A 23,623-nucleotide genomic window follows, 5' to 3' on the forward strand; every position below is an offset into this window, starting at 1 on the left:
ATCCTCCTCTTATATCTGACCTGTATATATGACCTGTCTATTAGCTGAGCCCTATCCTCCTCTTATATGTGACCTGTATATATGACCTGTCTATTAGCTGAGCCCCATCCTCCTCTTATATCTGACCTGTATATATGACCTGTCTATTAGCTGAGCCCCATCCTCCTCTTATATCTGACCTGTATATATGACCTGTCTATTAGCTGAGCCCCATCCTCCTCTTATATGTGACCTGTATATATGATCTGTCTATTAGCTGAGCCCCATCCTCCTCTTATATCTGACCTGTATATATGACCTGTCTATTAGCTGAGCTCCATCCTCCTCTTATATGTGACCTGTATATATGATCTGTCTATTAGCTGAGCCCCATCCTCCTCTTATATGTGACCTGTATATATGACCTGTCTATTAGCTGAGCCCCATCCTCCTCTTATATCTGACCTGTATATATGACCTGTCTATTAGCTGAGCCCCATCCTCCTCTTATATGTGACCTGTATATATGACCTGTCTATTAGCTGAGCCCCATCCTCCTCTTATATGTGACCTGTATATATGACCTGTGTATTAGCTGAGCCCCATCCTCCTCTTATATCTGACCTGTATATATGACCTGTCTATTAGCTGAGCCCCATCCTCCTCTTATATCTGACCTGTATATATGACCTGTCTATTAGCTGAGCCCCATCCTCCTCTTATATGTGACCTGTATATATGACCTGTCTATTAGCTGAGCCCCATCCTCCTCTTATATGTGACCTGTATATATGACCTGTCTATTAGCTGAGCTCCACCCTCCTCTTATATCTGACCTGTATATATGACCTGTCTATTAGCTGAGCCCCATCCTCCTCTTATATCTGACCTGTATATATGACCTGTCTATTAGCTGAGCCCCATCCTCCTCTTATATGTGACCTGTATATATGACCTGTCTATTAGCTGAGCCCCATCCTCCTCTTATATGTGACCTGTATATCTGACCTGTCTATTAGCTGAGCCCCATCCTCCTCTTATATCTGACCTGTATATATGACCTGTCTATTAGCTGAGCCCCATCCTCCTCTTATATGTGACCTGTATATATGACCTGTCTATTAGCTGAGCCCCATCCTCCTCTTATATCTGACCTGTATATATGATCTGTCTATTAGCTGAGCTCCATCCTCCTCTTATATCTGACCTGTATATATGACCTGTCTATTAGCTGAGCCCTATCCTCCTCTTATATGTGACCTGTATATATGACCTGTCTATTAGCTGAGCCCCATCCTCCTCTTATATCTGACCTGTATATATGACCTGTCTATTAGCTGAGCCCCATCCTCCTCTTATATCTGACCTGTATATATGACCTGTCTATTAGCTGAGCCCCATCCTCCTCTTATATGTGACCTGTATATATGATCTGTCTATTAGCTGAGCCCCATCCTCCTCTTATATCTGACCTGTATATATGACCTGTCTATTAGCTGAGCTCCATCCTCCTCTTATATGTGACCTGTATATATGATCTGTCTATTAGCTGAGCCCCATCCTCCTCTTATATGTGACCTGTATATATGACCTGTCTATTAGCTGAGCCCCATCCTCCTCTTATATCTGACCTGTATATATGACCTGTCTATTAGCTGAGCCCCATCCTCCTCTTATATGTGACCTGTATATATGACCTGTCTATTAGCTGAGCCCCATCCTCCTCTTATATGTGACCTGTATATATGACCTGTGTATTAGCTGAGCCCCATCCTCCTCTTATATCTGACCTGTATATATGACCTGTCTATTAGCTGAGCCCCATCCTCCTCTTATATCTGACCTGTATATATGACCTGTCTATTAGCTGAGCCCCATCCTCCTCTTATATGTGACCTGTATATATGACCTGTCTATTAGCTGAGCCCCATCCTCCTCTTATATGTGACCTGTATATATGACCTGTCTATTAGCTGAGCCCCATCCTCCTCTTATATGTGACCTGTATATATGACCTGTCTATTAGCTGAGCCCCATCCTCCTCTTATATGTGACCTGTATATATGATCTGTCTATTAGCTGAGCCCCATCCTCCTCTTATATGTGACCTGTATATATGACCTGTCTATTAGCTGAGCTCCATCCTCCTCTTATATCTGACCTGTATATATGACCTGTGTATTAGCTGAGCCCCATCCTCCTCTTATATGTGACCTGTATATATGACCTGTCTATTAGCTGAGCCCCATCCTCCTCTTATATGTGACCTGTATATATGACCTGTCTATTAGCTGAGCCCCATCCTCCTCTTATATCTGACCTGTATATATGACCTGTCTATTAGCTGAGCCCCATCCTCCTCTTATATGTGACCTGTATATCTGACCTGTCTATTAGCTGAGCCCTATCCTCCTCTTATATCTGACCTGTATATATGACCTGTCTATTAGCTGAGCCCCACCCTCCTCTTATATCTGACCTGTATATATGACCTGTCTATTAGCTGAGCTCCATCCTCCTCTTATATGTGACCTGTATATATGACCTGTCTATTAGCTGAGCCCCATCCTCCTCTTATATGTGACCTGTATATATGACCTGTCTATTAGCTGAGCTCCATCCTCCTCTTATATGTGACCTGTATATATGACCTGTCTATTAGCTGAGCCCCATCCTCCTCTTATATGTGACCTGTATATATGATCTGTCTATTAGCTGAGCTCCATCCTCCTCTTATATCTGACCTGTATATATGACCTGTCTATTAGCTGAGCCCCATCCTCCTCTTATATCTGACCTGTATATATGACCTGTGTATTAGCTGAGCTCCACCCTCCTCTTATATGTGACCTGTATATATGACCTGTCTATTAGCTGAGCCCCATCCTCCTCTTATATCTGACCTGTATATATGACCTGTCTATTAGCTGAGCCCCATCCTCCTCTTATATCTGACCTGTATATATGACCTGTCTATTAGCTGAGCTCCATCCTCCTCTTATATGTGACCTGTATATATGACCTGTGTATTAGCTGAGCCCCATCCTCCTCTTATATCTGACCTGTATATATGACCTGTCTATTAGCTGAGCCCCATCCTCCTCTTATATCTGACCTGTATATATGACCTGTCTATTAGCTGAGCCCCATCCTCCTCTTATATGTGACCTGTATATATGACCTGTCTATTAGCTGAGCTCCATCCTCCTCTTATATGTGACCTGTATATATGACCTGTCTATTAGCTGAGCCCCATCCTCCTCTTATATGTGACCTGTATATATGATCTGTCTATTAGCTGAGCTCCATCCTCCTCTTATATCTGACCTGTATATATGACCTGTCTATTAGCTGAGCTCCATCCTCCTCTTATATCTGACCTGTATATATGACCTGTCTATTAGCTGAGCCCCATCCTCCTCTTATATCTGACCTGTATATATGACCTGTCTATTAGCTGAGCCCCATCCTCCTCTTATATGTGACCTGTATATATGACCTGTCTATTAGCTGAGCCCCATCCTCCTCTTATATGTGACCTGTATATATGACCTGTCTATTAGCTGAGCCCCATCCTTCTCTTATATGTGACCTGTATATATGATCTGTCTATTAGCTGAGCCCCATCCTCCTCTTATATGTGACCTGTATATATGACCTGTGTATTAGCTGAGCTCCATCCTTCTCTTATATGTGACCTGTATATATGATCTGTCTATTAGCTGAGCCCCATCCTCCTCTTATATGTGACCTGTATATATGACCTGTCTATTAGCTGAGCCCCATCCTCCTCTTATATGTGACCTGTATATATGACCTGTCTATTAGCTGAGCCCCATCCTCCTCTTATATCTGACCTGTATATATGATCTGTCTATTAGCTGAGCCCCATCCTCCTCTTATATGTGACCTGTATATATGACCTGTCTATTAGCTGAGCCCCATCCTACTCTTATATGTGACCTGTATATATGACCTGTCTATTAGCTGAGCCCCATCCTCCTCTTATATCTGACCTGTATATATGACCTGTCTATTAGCTGAGCCCCATCCTTCTCTTATATCTGACCTGTATATATGACCTGTCTATTAGCTGAGCTCCATCCTCCTCTTATATCTGACCTGTATATATGACCTGTCTATTAGCTGAGCCCCATCCTCCTCTTATATGTGACCTGTATATATGATCTGTCTATTAGCTGAGCCCCATCCTCCTCTTATATCTGACCTGTATATATGACCTGTCTATTAGCTGAGCCCCATCCTCCTCTTATATGTGACCTGTATATATGACCTGTCTATTAGCTGAGCCCCATCCTTCTCTTATATCTGACCTGTATATATGACCTGTGTATTAGCTGAGCCCCATCCTCCTCTTATATGTGACCTGTATATATGACCTGTCTATTAGCTGAGCCCCATCCTCCTCTTATATGTGACCTGTATATATGACCTGTCTATTAGCTGAGCTCCATCCTCCTCTTATATGTGACCTGTATATATGACCTGTCTATTAGCTGAGCCCCATCCTCCTCTTATATCTGACCTGTATATATGACCTGTCTATTAGCTGAGCCCCATCCTCCTCTTATATCTGACCTGTATATATGACCTGTCTATTAGCTGAGCCCCATCCTCCTCTTATATCTGACCTGTATATATGACCTGTCTATTAGCTGAGCCCCATCCTCCTCTTATATCTGACCTGTATATATGATCTGTCTATTAGCTGAGCCCCATCCTCCTCTTATATGTGACCTGTATATATGACCTGTCTATTAGCTGAGCTCCATCCTCCTCTTATATCTGACCTGTATATATGACCTGTCTATTAGCTGAGCCCCATCCTCCTCTTATATGTGACCTGTATATATGACCTGTCTATTAGCTGAGCCCCATCCTCCTCTTATATCTGACCTGTATATATGACCTGTCTATTAGCTGAGCCCCATCCTCCTCTTATATGTGACCTGTATATATGACCTGTCTATTAGCTGAGCCCCATCCTCCTCTTATATGTGACCTGTATATATGACCTGTCTATTAGCTGAGCCCCATCCTTCTCTTATATGTGACCTGTATATATGACCTGTCTATTAGCTGAGCCCTATCCTCCTCTTATATCTGACCTGTATATATGACCTGTCTATTAGCTGAGCCCTATCCTCCTCTTATATCTGACCTGTATATATGACCTGTCTATTAGCTGAGCCCCATCCTCCTCTTATATGTGACCTGTATATATGACCTGTCTATTAGCTGAGCCCCATCCTCCTCTTATATCTGACCTGTATATATGACCTGTCTATTAGCTGAGCCCCATCCTCCTCTTATATCTGACCTGTATATATGACCTGTCTATTAGCTGAGCTCCATCCTCCTCTTATATCTGACCTGTATATCTGACCTGTCTATTAGCTGAGCTCCATCCTCCTCTTATATCTGACCTGTATATATGACCTGTCTATTAGCTGAGCCCCATCCTCCTCTTATATCTGACCTGTATATATGATCTGTCTATTAGCTGAGCCCCATCCTCCTCTTATATGTGACCTGTATATATGACCTGTCTATTAGCTGAGCCCCATCCTCCTCTTATATGTGACCTGTATATATGACCTGTCTATTAGCTGAGCCCCATCCTCCTCTTATATCTGACCTGTATATATGACCTGTCTATTAGCTGAGCCCCATCCTTCTCTTATATCTGACCTGTATATATGACCTGTCTATTAGCTGAGCTCCATCCTCCTCTTATATCTGACCTGTATATATGACCTGTCTATTAGCTGAGCCCCATCCTCCTCTTATATGTGACCTGTATATATGATCTGTCTATTAGCTGAGCCCCATCCTCCTCTTATATCTGACCTGTATATATGACCTGTCTATTAGCTGAGCCCCATCCTCCTCTTATATGTGACCTGTATATATGACCTGTCTATTAGCTGAGCCCCATCCTTCTCTTATATCTGACCTGTATATATGACCTGTGTATTAGCTGAGCCCCATCCTCCTCTTATATGTGACCTGTATATATGACCTGTCTATTAGCTGAGCCCCATCCTCCTCTTATATGTGACCTGTATATATGACCTGTCTATTAGCTGAGCTCCATCCTCCTCTTATATGTGACCTGTATATATGACCTGTCTATTAGCTGAGCCCCATCCTCCTCTTATATCTGACCTGTATATATGACCTGTCTATTAGCTGAGCCCCATCCTCCTCTTATATCTGACCTGTATATATGACCTGTCTATTAGCTGAGCCCCATCCTCCTCTTATATCTGACCTGTATATATGACCTGTCTATTAGCTGAGCCCCATCCTCCTCTTATATCTGACCTGTATATATGATCTGTCTATTAGCTGAGCCCCATCCTCCTCTTATATGTGACCTGTATATATGACCTGTCTATTAGCTGAGCTCCATCCTCCTCTTATATCTGACCTGTATATATGACCTGTCTATTAGCTGAGCCCCATCCTCCTCTTATATGTGACCTGTATATATGACCTGTCTATTAGCTGAGCCCCATCCTCCTCTTATATCTGACCTGTATATATGACCTGTCTATTAGCTGAGCCCCATCCTCCTCTTATATGTGACCTGTATATATGACCTGTCTATTAGCTGAGCCCCATCCTCCTCTTATATGTGACCTGTATATATGACCTGTCTATTAGCTGAGCCCCATCCTTCTCTTATATGTGACCTGTATATATGACCTGTCTATTAGCTGAGCCCTATCCTCCTCTTATATCTGACCTGTATATATGACCTGTCTATTAGCTGAGCCCTATCCTCCTCTTATATCTGACCTGTATATATGACCTGTCTATTAGCTGAGCCCTATCCTCCTCTTATATCTGACCTGTATATATGACCTGTCTATTAGCTGAGCTCCATCCTCCTCTTATATCTGACCTGTATATCTGACCTGTCTATTAGCTGAGCTCCATCCTCCTCTTATATCTGACCTGTATATATGACCTGTCTATTAGCTGAGCCCTATCCTCCTCTTATATCTGACCTGTATATATGACCTGTCTATTAGCTGAGCCCTATCCTCCTCTTATATCTGACCTGTATATATGATCTGTCTATTAGCTGAGCTCCATCCTCCTCTTATATCTGACCTGTATATATGACCTGTCTATTAGCTGAGCCCCATCCTCCTCTTATATGTGACCTGTATATATGACCTGTCTATTAGCTGAGCTCCATCCTCCTCTTATATCTGACCTGTATATATGACCTGTCTATTAGCTGAGCCCCATCCTCCTCTTATATGTGACCTGTATATATGACCTGTCTATTAGCTGAGCCCCATCCTCCTCTTATATCTGACCTGTATATATGACCTGTCTATTAGCTGAGCCCCATCCTCCTCTTATATGTGACCTGTATATATGACCTGTCTATTAGCTGAGCCCCATCCTCCTCTTATATCTGACCTGTATATATGATCTGTCTATTAGCTGAGCCCTATCCTCCTCTTATATCTGACCTGTATATATGACCTGTCTATTAGCTGAGCCCTATCCTCCTCTTATATCTGACCTGTATATATGACCTGTCTATTAGCTGAGCCCTATCCTCCTCTTATATCTGACCTGTATATATGACCTGTCTATTAGCTGAGCCCTATCCTCCTCTTATATCTGACCTGTATATATGACCTGTCTATTAGCTGAGCTCCATCCTCCTCTTATATCTGACCTGTATATCTGACCTGTCTATTAGCTGAGCTCCATCCTCCTCTTATATCTGACCTGTATATATGACCTGTCTATTAGCTGAGCCCCATCCTCCTCTTATATGTGACCTGTATATATGACCTGTCTATTAGCTGAGCCCCATCCTCCTCTTATATGTGACCTGTATATATGACCTGTCTATTAGCTGAGCCCCATCCTCCTCTTATATGTGACCTGTATATATGACCTGTCTATTAGCTGAGCTCCATCCTCCTCTTATATCTGACCTGTATATATGACCTGTCTATTAGCTGAGCCCCATCCTTCTCTTATATCTGACCTGTATATATGACCTGTCTATTAGCTGAGCCCCATCCTCCTCTTATATCTGACCTGTATATATGACCTGTCTATTAGCTGAGCCCCATCCTCCTCTTATATCTGACCTGTATATATGACCTGTCTATTAGCTGAGCTCCATCCTCCTCTTATATGTGACCTGTATATATGACCTGTCTATTAGCTGAGCTCCATCCTCCTCTTATATGTGACCTGTATATATGACCTGTGTATTAGCTGAGCCCCATCCTCCTCTTATATCTGACCTGTATATATGACCTGTCTATTAGCTGAGCCCCATCCTCCTCTTATATCTGACCTGTATATATGACCTGTCTATTAGCTGAGCCCCATCCTCCTCTTATATCTGACCTGTATATATGACCTGTGTATTAGCTGAGCTCCATCCTCCTCTTATATCTGACCTGTATATATGACCTGTCTATTAGCTGAGCTCCATCCTCCTCTTATATCTGACCTGTATATATGACCTGTCTATTAGCTGAGCCCCATCCTCCTCTTATATGTGACCTGTATATATGACCTGTCTATTAGCTGAGCCCCATCCTCCTCTTATATGTGACCTGTATATATGACCTGTCTATTAGCTGAGCCCCATCCTCCTCTTATATCTGACCTGTATATATGACCTGTGTATTAGCTGAGCCCCATCCTCCTCTTATATCTGACCTGTATATATGACCTGTCTATTAGCTGAGCTCCATCCTCCTCTTATATCTGACCTGTATATATGACCTGTCTATTAGCTGAGCCCCATCCTCCTCTTATATCTGACCTGTATATATGACCTGTCTATTAGCTGAGCGCCATCCTCCTCTTATATCTGACCTGTATATATGACCTGTCTATTAGCTGAGCCCCATTCTCCTCTTATATCTGACCTGTATATATGACCTGTCTATTAGCTGAGCCCCATCCTCCTCTTATATCTGACCTGTATATATGACCTGTCTATTAGCTGAGCGCCATCCTCCTCTTATATCTGACCTGTATATATGACCTGTCTATTAGCTGAGCCCCATCCTCCTCTTATATCTGACCTGTATATATGACCTGTCTATTAGCTGAGCTCTATCCTCCTCTTATATCTGACCTGTATATATGACCTGTCTATTAGCTGAGCCCCATCCTCCTCTTATATCTGACCTGTATATATGACCTGTCTATTAGCTGAGCTCTATCCTCCTCTTATATCTGACCTGTATATATGATCTGTCTATTAGCTGAGCCCCATCCTCCTCTTATATGTGACCTGTATATATGACCTGTCTATTAGCTGAGCCCCATCCTCCTCTTATATGTGACCTGTATATATGACCTGTCTATTAGCTGAGCCCCATCCTCCTCTTATATGTGACCTGTATATATGACCTGTCTATTAGCTGAGCTCCATCCTCCTCTTATATCTGACCTGTATATATGACCTGTCTATTAGCTGAGCCCCATCCTTCTCTTATATCTGACCTGTATATATGACCTGTCTATTAGCTGAGCCCCATCCTCCTCTTATATCTGACCTGTATATATGACCTGTCTATTAGCTGAGCCCCATCCTCCTCTTATATCTGACCTGTATATATGACCTGTCTATTAGCTGAGCTCCATCCTCCTCTTATATGTGACCTGTATATATGACCTGTCTATTAGCTGAGCTCCATCCTCCTCTTATATGTGACCTGTATATATGACCTGTGTATTAGCTGAGCCCCATCCTCCTCTTATATCTGACCTGTATATATGACCTGTCTATTAGCTGAGCCCCATCCTCCTCTTATATCTGACCTGTATATATGACCTGTCTATTAGCTGAGCCCCATCCTCCTCTTATATCTGACCTGTATATATGACCTGTGTATTAGCTGAGCTCCATCCTCCTCTTATATCTGACCTGTATATATGACCTGTCTATTAGCTGAGCTCCATCCTCCTCTTATATCTGACCTGTATATATGACCTGTCTATTAGCTGAGCCCCATCCTCCTCTTATATGTGACCTGTATATATGACCTGTCTATTAGCTGAGCCCCATCCTCCTCTTATATGTGACCTGTATATATGACCTGTCTATTAGCTGAGCCCCATCCTCCTCTTATATCTGACCTGTATATATGACCTGTGTATTAGCTGAGCCCCATCCTCCTCTTATATCTGACCTGTATATATGACCTGTCTATTAGCTGAGCTCCATCCTCCTCTTATATCTGACCTGTATATATGACCTATCTATTAGCTGAGCCCCATCCTCCTCTTATATGTGACCTGTATATATGACCTGTCTATTAGCTGAGCTCCATCCTCCTCTTATATCTGACCTGTATATATGACCTGTCTATTAGCTGAGCCCCATCCTCCTCTTATATGTGACCTGTATATATGACCTGTCTATTAGCTGAGCCCCATCCTCCTCTTATATGTGACCTGTATATATGACCTGTCTATTAGCTGAGCCCCATCCTCCTCTTATATCTGACCTGTATATATGACCTGTCTATTAGCTGAGCGCCATCCTCCTCTTATATCTGACCTGTATATATGACCTGTCTATTAGCTGAGCCCCATTCTCCTCTTATATCTGACCTGTATATATGACCTGTCTATTAGCTGAGCCCCATCCTCCTCTTATATCTGACCTGTATATATGACCTGTCTATTAGCTGAGCGCCATCCTCCTCTTATATCTGACCTGTATATATGACCTGTCTATTAGCTGAGCCCCATCCTCCTCTTATATCTGACCTGTATATATGACCTGTCTATTAGCTGAGCTCCATCCTCCTCTTATATGTGACCTGTATATATGACCTGTCTATTAGCTGAGCCCCATCCTTCTCTTATATGTGACCTGTATATATGACCTGTCTATTAGCTGAGCCCCATCCTCCTCTTATATCTGACCTGTATATATGACCTGTCTATTAGCTGAGCTCCATCCTCCTCTTATATGTGACCTGTATATATGACCTGTCTATTAGCTGAGCCCCATCCTCCTCTTATATGTGACCTGTATATATGACCTGTCTATTAGCTGAGCCCCATTCTCCTCTTATATCTGACCTGTATATATGACCTGTCTATTAGCTGAGCCCCATCCTCCTCTTATATCTGACCTGTATATATGACCTGTCTATTAGCTGAGCGCCATCCTCCTCTTATATCTGACCTGTATATATGACCTGTCTATTAGCTGAGCCCCATCCTCCTCTTATATCTGACCTGTATATATGACCTGTCTATTAGCTGAGCTCTATCCTCCTCTTATATCTGACCTGTATATATGACCTGTCTATTAGCTGAGCCCCATCCTTCTCTTATATGTGACCTGTATATATGACCTGTCTATTAGCTGAGCCCCATCCTTCTCTTATATCTGACCTGTATATATGACCTGTCTATTAGCTGAGCCCCATCCTCCTCTTATATCTGACCTGTATATATGACCTGTCTATTAGCTGAGCTCCATCCTCCTCTTATATGTGACCTGTATATATGACCTGTGTATTAGCTGAGCCCCATCCTCCTCTTATATGTGACCTGTATATATGACCTGTCTATTAGCTGAGCCCCATCCTCCTCTTATATGTGACCTGTATATATGACCTGTCTATTAGCTGAGCCCCATCCTCCTCTTATATGTGACCTGTATATATGACCTGTCTATTAGCTGAGCTCCATCCTCCTCTTATATGTGACCTGTATATATGACCTGTCTATTAGCTGAGCTCCATCCTTCTCTTATATCTGACCTGTATATATGACCTGTCTATTAGCTGAGCCCCATCCTCCTCTTATATCTGACCTGTATATATGACCTGTCTATTAGCTGAGCTCCACCCTCCTCTTATATGTGACCTGTATATATGACCTGTCTATTAGCTGAGCCCCATCCTCCTCTTATATGTGACCTGTATATATGACCTGTCTATTAGCTGAGCCCCATCCTCCTCTTATATCTGACCTGTATATATGATCTGTCTATTAGCTGAGCCCCATCCTCCTCTTATATCTGACCTGTATATATGACCTGTCTATTAGCAGAGCCCCATCCTCCTCTTATATCTGACCTGTATATATGACCTGTCTATTAGCTGAGCTCCATCCTCCTCTTATATCTGACCTGTATATATGACCTGTCTATTAGCTGAGCCCCATCCTCCTCTTATATGTGACCTGTATATATGACCTGTCTATTAGCTGAGCTCCATCCTCCTCTTATATGTGACCTGTATATATGACCTGTCTATTAGCTGAGCCCCATCCTCCTCTTATATGTGACCTGTATATATGACCTGTCTATTAGCTGAGCTCCATCCTCCTCTTATATCTGACCTGTATATATGACCTGTCTATTAGCTGAGCCCCACCCTCCTCTTATATGTGACCTGTATATATGACCTGTCTATTAGCTGAGCTCCATCCTCCTCTTATATCTGACCTGTATATATGACCTGTCTATTAGCTGAGCTCCATCCTCCTCTTATATGTGACCTGTATATATGACCTGTCTATTAGCTGAGCCCCATCCTCCTCTTATATCTGACCTGTATATATGACCTGTCTATTAGCTGAGCCCCATCCTCCTCTTATATCTGACCTGTATATATGACCTGTCTATTAGCTGAGCCCCATCCTCCTCTTATATGTGACCTGTATATATGACCTGTGTATTAGCTGAGCCCCATCCTTCTCTTATATCTGACCTGTATATATGACCTGTCTATTAGCAGAGCCCCATCCTCCTCTTATATCTGACCTGTATATATGACCTGTGTATTAGCTGAGCCCCATCCTTCTCTTATATCTGACCTGTATATATGACCTGTCTATTAGCAGAGCCCCATCCTCCTCTTATATCTGACCTGTATATATGACCTGTCTATTAGCTGAGCTCCATCCTCCTCTTATATCTGACCTGTATATATGATCTGTCTATTAGCAGAGCCCCATCCTCCTCTTATATGTGACCTGTATATATGACCTGTGTATTAGCTGAGCCCTATCCTCCTCTTATATCTGACCTGTATATATGACCTGTCTATTAGCTGAGCTCCATCCTCCTCTTATATGTGACCTGTATATATGACCTGTCTATTAGCTGAGCTCCATCCTCCTCTTATATGTGACCTGTATATCTGACCTGTCTATTAGCTGAGCTCCATCCTCCTCTTATATGTGACCTGTATATATGATCTGTCTATTAGCTGAGCCCTATCCTCCTCTTATATCTGACCTGTATATATGACCTGTCTATTAGCTGAGCCCCATCCTCCTCTTATATGTGACCTGTATATATGACCTGTCTATTAGCTGAGCTCCATCCTCCTCTTATATGTGACCTGTATATATGATCTGTCTATTAGCTGAGCCCTATCCTCCTCTTATATCTGACCTGTATATATGACCTGTCTATTAGCTGAGCCCCATCCTCCTCTTATATGTGACCTGTATATATGACCTGTCTATTAGCTGAGCTCCATCCTCCTCTTATATGTGACCTGTATATATGACCTGTCTATTAGCTGAGCCCCATCCTCCTCTTATATCTGACCTGTATATATGACCTGTCTATTAGCTGAGCCCCATCCTCCTCTTATATGTGACCTGTATATATGACCTGTCTATTAGCTGAGCTCCATCCTCCTCTTATATGTGACCTGTATATATGACCTGTCTATTAGCTGAGCCCCATCCTCCTCTTATATCTGACCTGTATATATGACCTGTCTATTAGCTGAGCCCCATCCTCCTCTTATATCTGACCTGTATATATGACCTGTGTATTAGCTGAGCTCCATCCTCCTCTTATATCTGACCTGTATATATGATCTGTCTATTAGCTGAGCCCCATCCTCCTCTTATATGTGACCTGTATATATGACCTGTCTATTAGCTGAGCCCCATCCTCCTCTTATATGTGACCTGTATATATGACCTGTCTATTAGCTGAGCCCCATCCTCCTCTTATATCTGACCTGTATATATGGCCTGTCTATTAGCTGAGCCCCATCCTCCTCTTATATGTGACCTGTATATATGACCTGTCTATTAGCTGAGCCCCATCCTCCTCTTATATCTGACCTGTATATATGACCTGTCTATTAGCTGAGCCCCATCCTCCTCTTATATGTGACCTGTATATATGACCTGTCTATTAGCTGAGCCCCATCCTCCTCTTATATCTGACCTGTATATATGGCCTGTCTATTAGCTGAGCCCCATCCTCCTCTTATATGTGACCTGTATATATGACCTGTCTATTAGCTGAGCCCCATCCTCCTCTTATATGTGACCTGTATATATGACCTGTCTATTAGCTGAGCCCCATCCTCCTCTTATATCTGACCTGTATATATGGCCTGTCTATTAGCTGAGCCCCATCCTCCTCTTATATCTGACCTGTATATATGACCTGTCTATTAGCTGAGCCCTATCCTCCTCTTATATCTGACCTGTATATATGACCTGTCTATTAGCTGAGCTCCATCCTTCTCTTATATCTGACCTGTATATATGACCTGTCTATTAGCTGAGCTCCATCCTCCTCTTATATTTGACCTGTATATATGACCTGTCTATTAGCTGAGCCCCATCCTCCTCTTATATGTGACCTGTATATATGACCTGTGTATTAGCTGAGCCCCATCCTCCTCTTATATGTGACCTGTATATATGACCTGTCTATTAGCTGAGCCCCATCCTCCTCTTATATGTGACCTGTATATATGACCTGTCTATTAGCTGAGCCCCATCCTCCTCTTATATGTGACCTGTATATCTGACCTGTCTATTAGCTGAGCCCCATCCTCCTCTTATATCTGACCTGTATATATGACCTGTCTATTAGCTGAGCCCCATCCTCCTCTTATATATGACCTGTATATATGACCTGTCTATTAGCTGAGCCCCATCCTCCTCTTATATCTGACCTGTATATATGACCTGTCTATTAGCTGAGCCCCATCCTCCTCTTATATGTGACCTGTATATATGATCTGTCTATTAGCTGAGCCCCATCCTCCTCTTATATATGACCTGTATATATGACCTGTCTATTAGCTGAGCCCCATCCTCCTCTTATATCTGACCTGTATATATGACCTGTCTATTAGCTGAGCCCCATCCTCCTCTTATATGTGACCTGTATATATGACCTGTCTATTAGCTGAGCTCCATCCTCCTCTTATATCTGACCTGTATATATGACCTGTCTATTAGCTGAGCCCCATCCTCCTCTTATATCTGACCTGTATATATGACCTGTCTATTAGCTGAGCTCCATCCTCCTCTTATATCTGACCTGTATATATGACCTGTCTATTAGCTGAGCCCCATCCTCCTCTTATATCTGACCTGTATATATGACCTGTCTATTAGCTGAGCTCCATCCTCCTCTTATATGTGACCTGTATATATGACCTGTCTATTAGCTGAGCCCCATCCTCCTCTTATATCTGACCTGTATATATGACCTGTCTATTAGCTGAGCCCCATCCTCCTCTTATATCTGACCTGTATATATGACCTGTGTATTAGCTGAGCTCCACCCTCCTCTTATATGTGACCTGTATATATGACCTGTCTATTAGCTGAGCCCCATCCTCCTCTTATATCTGACCTGTATATATGACCTGTCTATTAGCTGAGCTCCATCCTCCTCTTATATCTGACCTGTATATATGACCTGTCTATTAGCTGAGCCCCATCCTCCTCTTATATGTGACCTGTATATATGACCTGTCTATTAGCTGAGCCCCATCCTCCTCTTATATCTGACCTGTATATATGACCTGTCTATTAGCTGAGCCCCATCCTCCTCTTATATCTGACCTGTATATATGACCTGTGTATTAGCTGAGCCCCATCCTCCTCTTATATGTGACCTGTATATATGACCTGTCTATTAGCTGAGCCCCATCCTCCTCTTATATGTGACCTGTATATATGACCTGTCTATTAGCTGAGCCCCATCCTCCTCTTATATCTGACCTGTATATATGACCTGTGTATTAGCTGAGCTCCACCCTCCTCTTATATCTGACCTGTATATATGACCTGTCTATTAGCTGAGCCCCATCCTCCTCTTATATGTGACCTGTATATATGACCTGTCTATTAGCTGAGCCCCATCCTCCTCTTATATCTGACCTGTATATATGACCTGTCTATTAGCTGAGCTCCATCCTCCTCTTATATGTGACCTTTATATATGACCTGTCTATTAGCTGAGCTCCATCCTCCTCTTATATCTGACCTGTATATATGACCTGTCTATTAGCTGAGCTCCATCCTCCTCTTATATCTGACCTGTATATATGACCTGTCTATTAGCTGAGCTCCATCCTCCTCTTATATCTGACCTGTATATATGACCTGTCTATTAGCTGAGCTCCATCCTCCTCTTATATCTGACCTGTATATATGACCTGTGTATTAGCTGAGCTCCATCCTCCTCTTATATCTGACCTGTATATATGACCTGTGTATTAGCTGAGCCCCATCCTCCTCTTATATGTGACCTGTATATATGACCTGTCTATTAGCTGAGCCCCATCCTCCTCTTATATGTGACCTGTATATATGACCTGTCTATTAGCTGAGCCCCATCCTCCTCTTATATGTGACCTGTATATATGACCTGTCTATTAGCTGAGCTCCATCCTCCTCTTATATCTGACCTGTATATATGACCTGTCTATTAGCTGAGCCCTATCCTCCTCTTATATCTGACCTGTATATATGACCTGTCTATTAGCTGAGCCCCATCCTCCTCTTATATCTGACCTGTATATATGACCTGTCTATTAGCTGAGCTCCATCCTCCTCTTATATCTGACCTGTATATATGACCTGTCTATTAGCTGAGCCCCATCCTCCTCTTATATGTGACCTGTATATATGACCTGTCTATTAGCTGAGCCCCATCCTCCTCTTATATCTGACCTGTATATATGACCTGTCTATTAGCTGAGCCCCATCCTCCTCTTATATCTGACCTGTATATATGACCTGTCTATTAGCTGAGCTCCATCCTCCTCTTATATCTGACCTGTATATATGACCTGTCTAAGTATTTCTCACCTTCTGTTGATGTTTTGTGCTTTCCTGCAGATTGGTGTTATACGGAGGCGCCTTGTGGTAAGTCTACTGCTTTATCTCTTGAAGAATGACTATTATTTTGTAGATTCTGTTCATGTGTTAGGAGACGCTTTCGGGTTGGTACTTCTCATCCTGGTTGTTCGGATTTGTTGTTGGGTGAATTGGATTCTGTTTGATTTTCCGACCCCAAGAGAGAATGCGCCCCGAGGCGTCAGGAGCCGAGGATCAGGATATAAGACGAGTAAATGTCATCAGGTGAAGGGCGTCCGGGAGGTGAACGTGTCGGGGTAGGGTTAGGGTTTCCTCTTTTAGTGTGTGTTGTCTGTGTTTCTAATCAATAAGCATGCAAAGATTTGCTAATGCTGTTGCCCCGGGCAAAAGTCAGCACTGCGCAGGTTTATTTGGTTTCACAAATCTATATAGAAATTAGGGAAAGAAGCAGACGGGGAGGAGAATTCTCAGTTTATGAAGTCTCTTGATTGGAGAACTTCCCTACCTCCCATTGGATAATGCATTTCTGAAATTCTTTAGCCTTGATGTTTTGGTTATAATACCGAGACAGAAGATCCCAGGGACATCAAGGACTGATCGTCCTACGAGGTATCATGGGTGCTCCTCCGCACCCATGTGCCTCCCTGTGGCCCCCAGAGCCAGTCTGCGGTACCAGCCTCTTAGTGCGTGTGTGCGCCGGCTCTGTAAGATTTAAAGGGCCAGCGCGCGGATAATTGGTGCCACCATCCCTGATAAATTCCCGACACCTTCCTGTCGGATCTTTGGGCTCTTTGCCTATGAGAAGGCTTACTACTCTGCCTGTTTCTGCTCTACGATTCTGTACTTCACCTTGGTCGCCACCGCGAATCATGCAAGACGCGCCTGTGGAACGACCTGGTGGTATCACGCCACAGCAAGTCCAACCCGCTATGCGGCTGCTCTGGTAAAAAACGGGTTCCACTTAGACTCTGCTCCCAGGTGTCGGCTTACTTCATTGCTCGCGGTGGTCCAGGGGGTGCACTACCCCTGACTCCTGACACAGGCAGCACAAGGATTAGGATCCCCGGATCACATAGAGACTTAGTTACAACAGCAATGACCAATCAAAAGGATCATAGTTAGCTCCACCTATATGAGATATAGACGTGTATTTTACTTTCTCAAGGTTACACATGACATGGGTGTAAAAAAAACCTGGTTTCGTACACCCATAGCCAGGGGCGTAACTCCAGGGGTAGCAGCCATAGCCGCTGCTATGGGGCCCACAGTGTCAGGGGGCCCTGAAATCTGGGGTATTGGGTGCAAATATGCTGTATGTGTGTGTATATGCTCTATATGGTATTGTATGTATGTGTATGCAACACCCCTGCCAATACATAGGCAGGCTGGTAGTTGCAAATAGCACCCTCTACAGGTAAGGAGCTGGCGTAGGGAATTATGAACCCTTTATGAAGGTTCTAGAGCCTGGTTATTATGTAATAGCAGCTGTAGATTCTGAACAGGCAATAGTTAAATGGGTGTAAGATACTAACCAATGATATAGCTGCAGTACACAACCGTACATGGAGTTACAGCCGCAGTACACAGCCATCCATGGAGCTACAGCTGTAGTACACAACCATACATGGAGTTACAGGCGCAGTACACAGCCATACATGGTGCTACAGCCGCAGTACACAGCCTTACATGGAGCTACAGCCACTGTACACAGCCATACATGGAGCTACAGCCACAGTACACAGCCATACATGGAGCTACAGCCGCAGTACACAGTCATACATGGAGCTACAGCCACTGTACACAGCCATACATGGAGATACAGCTGCAGTACACAGCCATACATGTAGCTACAGCTGCAGTACACAGCCGTACATGGAGTTACAGCTGCAGTACACAGCCATACATGGAGCTACAGCTGCAGTACACAACCGTACATGGAGTTACAGCCGCAGTACACAGCCATACATGGAGCTACAGCTGCAGTACACAACCATACATGGAGCTACAGCCACAGTACACAGCCATACATGGAGCTACAGCAGCAGTACACAGCCATACATGGAGCTAGAGCCGCAGTACACAACCATACATGGAGTTACAGGCGCAGTAAACAGCCATACATGGAGCTATGGAGCTACAGGGGCAGTACACAGCCATACATGGAGCTACAGCTGCAGTACACAGCCATACATGGAGCTACAGCCACAGTACACAGCCATACATGGAGCTACAGCCGCAGTACACAGTCACACATGGAGCTACAGCCACTGTACACAGCCATACATGCAGCTACAGCCACAGCACACAGCCATACATGGAGCTACAGCCACAGTACACAGCCATACATGGAGCTACAACTGCAGTACACAGCCATACATGGAGCTACAGCCACAGTACACAGCCAGCCATACATGGAGCTACAGCCGCAGTACACAGCCATACATGGAGCTACAGGAGCAGTACACAGCCATACATGGAGTTACAGGTGCAGTACACAGCCATACATGTAGCTACAGCTGTAGTACACAGCCATACATGTAGCTACAGCTGCAGTACACAGCCGTACATGGAGTTAAAGCTGCAGTACACAGCCATACATGGAGCTACAGCTGCAGTACACAACCGTACATGGAGTTACAGCCGCAGTACACAGCCATCCATGGAGTTACAGCTGCAGTACACAGCCATACATGGAGCTACAGCCACACTACACAGCCATACATGGAGCTACAGCCGCAGTACACAGCCATACATGTAGCTACAGCTGCAGTACACAGCCGTACATGGAGTTACAGCCGCAGTACACAGCCATACATGTAGCTACAGCTGCAGTACACAGCCATACATGGAGCTACAGCCGCAGTACACAGCCATACATGTAGCTACAGCTGCAGTACACAGCCGTACATGGAGTTACAGCTGCAGTACACAGCAATCCATGGAGTTACAGGCGCGGTACACAGCCATACATGGAGCTACAGGCGCAGTACACAGCCATACATGGAGCTACAGACGCAGTACACAGCCATACATGGAGTTACAGGCGCAGTACACAACCATACATGGAGTTACAGCCACAGTACACAGCCATACATGGAGCTACAGCCACAGTACACAGCCATACATGGAGCTACAGCTGCAGTACACAACCATACATGGAGCTACAGCCGCAGTACACAGCCTTACATGGAGCTACAGCTGCAGTACACAGCCTTACATGGAGCTACAGCCGCAGTACACAGCCTTACATGGAGCTACAGGAGCAGTACACAGCCATACATGGAGTTACAGGTGCAGTACACAGCCATACATGTAGCTACAGCTGCAGTACACAGCCATACATGTAGCTACAGCCGCAGTACACAGCCGTACATGGAGTTAAAGCTGCAGTACACAGCCATACATGGAGCTACAGCTGCAGTACACAACCGTACATGGAGTTACAGCCGCAGTAAACAGCCATCCATGGAGTTACAGCTGCAGTACACAGCCATACATGGAGCTACAGCCACACTACACAGCCATACATGTAGCTACAGCTGCAGTACACAGCCGTACATGGAGTTACAGCTGCAGTACACAGCCATACATGGAGCTACAGCTGCAGTACACAACCGTACATGGAGTTACGGCCGCAGTACACAGCCATCCATGGAGCTACAGCTGTAGTACACAACCATACATGGTGCTACAGCCGCAGTACACAGCCATGCATGTAGCTACAGCTGCAGTACACAGCCGTACATGGAGTTACAGCCGCAGTACACAGCCATACATGTAGCTACAGCTGCAGTACACAGCCATACATGGAGCTACAGCCGCAGTACACAGCCATACATGTAGCTACAGCTGCAGTACACAGCCGTACATGGAGTTACAGCTGCAGTACACAGCCATACATGGAGCTACAGCTGCAGTACACAACCGTACATGGAGTTACAGCCGCAGTACACAGCCATCCATGGAGCTACAGCTGTAGTACACAACCATACATGGAGTTACAGGCGCAGTACACAGCCATACATGGTGCTACAGCCGCAGTACACAGCCTTACATGGAGCTACAGCCACAGTACACAGCCATCCATGGAGTTACAGGTGCGGTACACAGCCATACATGGAGCTACAGGCGCAGTACACAGCCATACATGGAGCTACAGCCACAGTACACAGCCATCCATGGAGTTACAGGCGCGGTACACAGCCATACATGGAGCTACAGGCGCAGTACACAGCCATACATGGAGCTACAGACGCAGTACACAGCCATACATGGAGTTACAGCTGCAGTACACAACCATACATGGAGCTACAGCTGCAGTACACAACCATACATGGAGCTACAGCCGCAGTACACAGCCTTACATGGAGCTACAGCCGCAGTACACAGCCATACATGGAGCTACAGCCACAGTACACAGCCATACATGGAGCTACAGCCACAGTACACAGCCGTACATGGAGCTACAGCCACAGTACACAGCCATACATGGAGCTACAGTCACAGTACACAGTCATACATGGAGTTACAGGATGCAGTACACAGCCATACATGGAGCTGCAGCCGCAGTACACAGCCATACATGGAGCTACAGCCGCAGTACACAGCCATACATGGAGTTACAGGCGCAGTACACAGCCATACATGGAGCTACAGCCACAGTACACAGCCATACATGGAGTTACAGGCGCAGTACACAGCCATACATGGAGCTACAGCCACAGTACACAGCCATACATGGAGCTACAGCCACAGTACACAGCCATACATGGAGCTACAGCCACAGTACACTGCCATACATGGAGCTACAGCCACAGTACACTGCCATACATGGGGCTGCAGCCGCAGTACACAGCTATACATGGAGCTACAGCCACAGTACACAGCCATACATGGAGCTACAGCCACAGTACACAGCCATACATGGAGTTACAGCCGCAGTACACAGCCTTACATGGAGTTACAGGCGCAGTACACAGCCATACATGGAGCTACAGCCACAGTACACAGCCATACATGGAGTTACAGCCGCAGTACACAGCCATACATGTAGCTACAGACCCAGTACACAGCCATACGTGGAGCTACAGAGGCAGTACACAGCCAGACATGGAGATACAGCCACAGTACACAGCCATACATGGAGCTACCGCCACAGTACACAGCCATACATGGAGTTACAGCCGCAGTACACAGCCTTACATGGAGCTACAGCCACAGTACACAGCCATACATGGAGCTACAGCCACAGTACACAGCCATACATGGAGTTACAGCCGCAGTACACAGCCTTACATGGAGTTACAGGCGCAGTACACAGCCGTACATGTAGCTACAGCTGCAGTACACAGCCGTACATGGAGTTACAGCTGCAGTACACAGCCATACATGGAGCTACAGCTGCAGTACACAACCATACATGGAGCTACAGTCACAGTACACAGCCATACATGGAGCTACAGGAGCAGTACACAGCCATACATGAAGCTACAGCCGCAGTACACAGCCATACATGGAGCTACAGGAGCAGTACACAGCCATACATGGAGTTACAGCCACAGTACACAGCCTTACATGGAGTTACAGGCGCAGTACACAGCATGGAACATCATTGAAGCTTGAGAGTTGCAGCTGTCACTCTATAGTTATGTAGCACTACATAAAGTCTCATTAAGTGAATCCAAATAGGATGTGTCCCCGGCGATGACAGGACACTGTTGTAGTGTATATTAAGCATATGTCTCTAACATAAGTAATGGGAACATCCAGTTGTCACATTATGCATACACACACGGAGAATTAACAGATGCTCAATCCAGGATTTGGAGAAAAATGTGTCTTAGAACTGTTATTTCAGGGAGAATGAGAGTATTGCAGAGCCCCTGTGTATACCTTGTATCTGACTACTGTATAGTCATTGTTAGTCACAATAGACATTTTTTAGCAGTCTCTAGATTTCGCTCTTAGCTCTGTCTCTCATCTAAAGGTTGGTGGATAAAGTAACCAGATCTTCCCTGCCTGTGGTGTACGCCCGACAGGTTAGGGAGGGTGCACCTGGACTGGTGGATGATGTTGAGGAGGTGTTAAGGGGTTAAGCAGGGTAAGGGCACTTTAAGGGGAGGAGGTTGCTGCAGTGCACTTTCCTCCTCCCCTCATGTTTTTGTATATAAGGGGAGCGAGTCTCCTCCCCCTTCCTCTCTGGATTGCGGCACTCAAGAAGCAGTCCCTCCCTCCCTAATTTATTGTTTGAACGTTTTACTGTTTTTTGTATGTTTATGTTTCTTTAGTTCTGAAGCCACAGCTGGCGGAAAATGGAGATCTGTGATGTGTACTTTGCTCGTCTGGCCGACTTGCCATCTGGGAGTCCAGATGGGCATAGTGCAGTCCCGAGCCGTGGAGATTTCCTGCACTGAAAGTACCTACTGTTTGCAATAATGTTTTATATTGTTAAAGATGATTTTGTTAATAAATGCTGTGACCGGTTTTCCACCACCCA

The 23,623-nt window shown here is 44.5% G+C and overlaps 1 protein-coding gene across 2 annotated transcripts in view; it reads left to right on the top strand.

Moving 5' to 3' along the window:
• LOC140109508 (carbonic anhydrase 4-like) overlaps window positions 1-23,623 on the top strand; it is a 92,975-nt gene that overhangs the window by 18,991 nt on the left and 50,361 nt on the right. Inside the window, exons 3-4 of one of the 2 annotated variants that reach the window (XM_072132033.1) lie at window positions 17,149-17,175; window positions 23,415-23,542. In XM_072132033.1, coding sequence (XP_071988134.1) covers window positions 23,452-23,542 — 91 coding nt within the window. In that variant the 5' untranslated portion in view covers window positions 17,149-17,175; window positions 23,415-23,451. The remainder of the gene's footprint in view (window positions 1-17,148; window positions 17,176-23,414; window positions 23,543-23,623) is intronic. The other variant, XM_072132034.1, reaches the window with a different exon arrangement.

The sequence above is a fragment of the Engystomops pustulosus genome, unplaced genomic scaffold (assembly GCF_040894005.1).
Source record: "Engystomops pustulosus unplaced genomic scaffold, aEngPut4.maternal MAT_SCAFFOLD_210, whole genome shotgun sequence".
Lineage (NCBI taxonomy): Eukaryota > Metazoa > Chordata > Amphibia > Anura > Leptodactylidae > Engystomops > Engystomops pustulosus.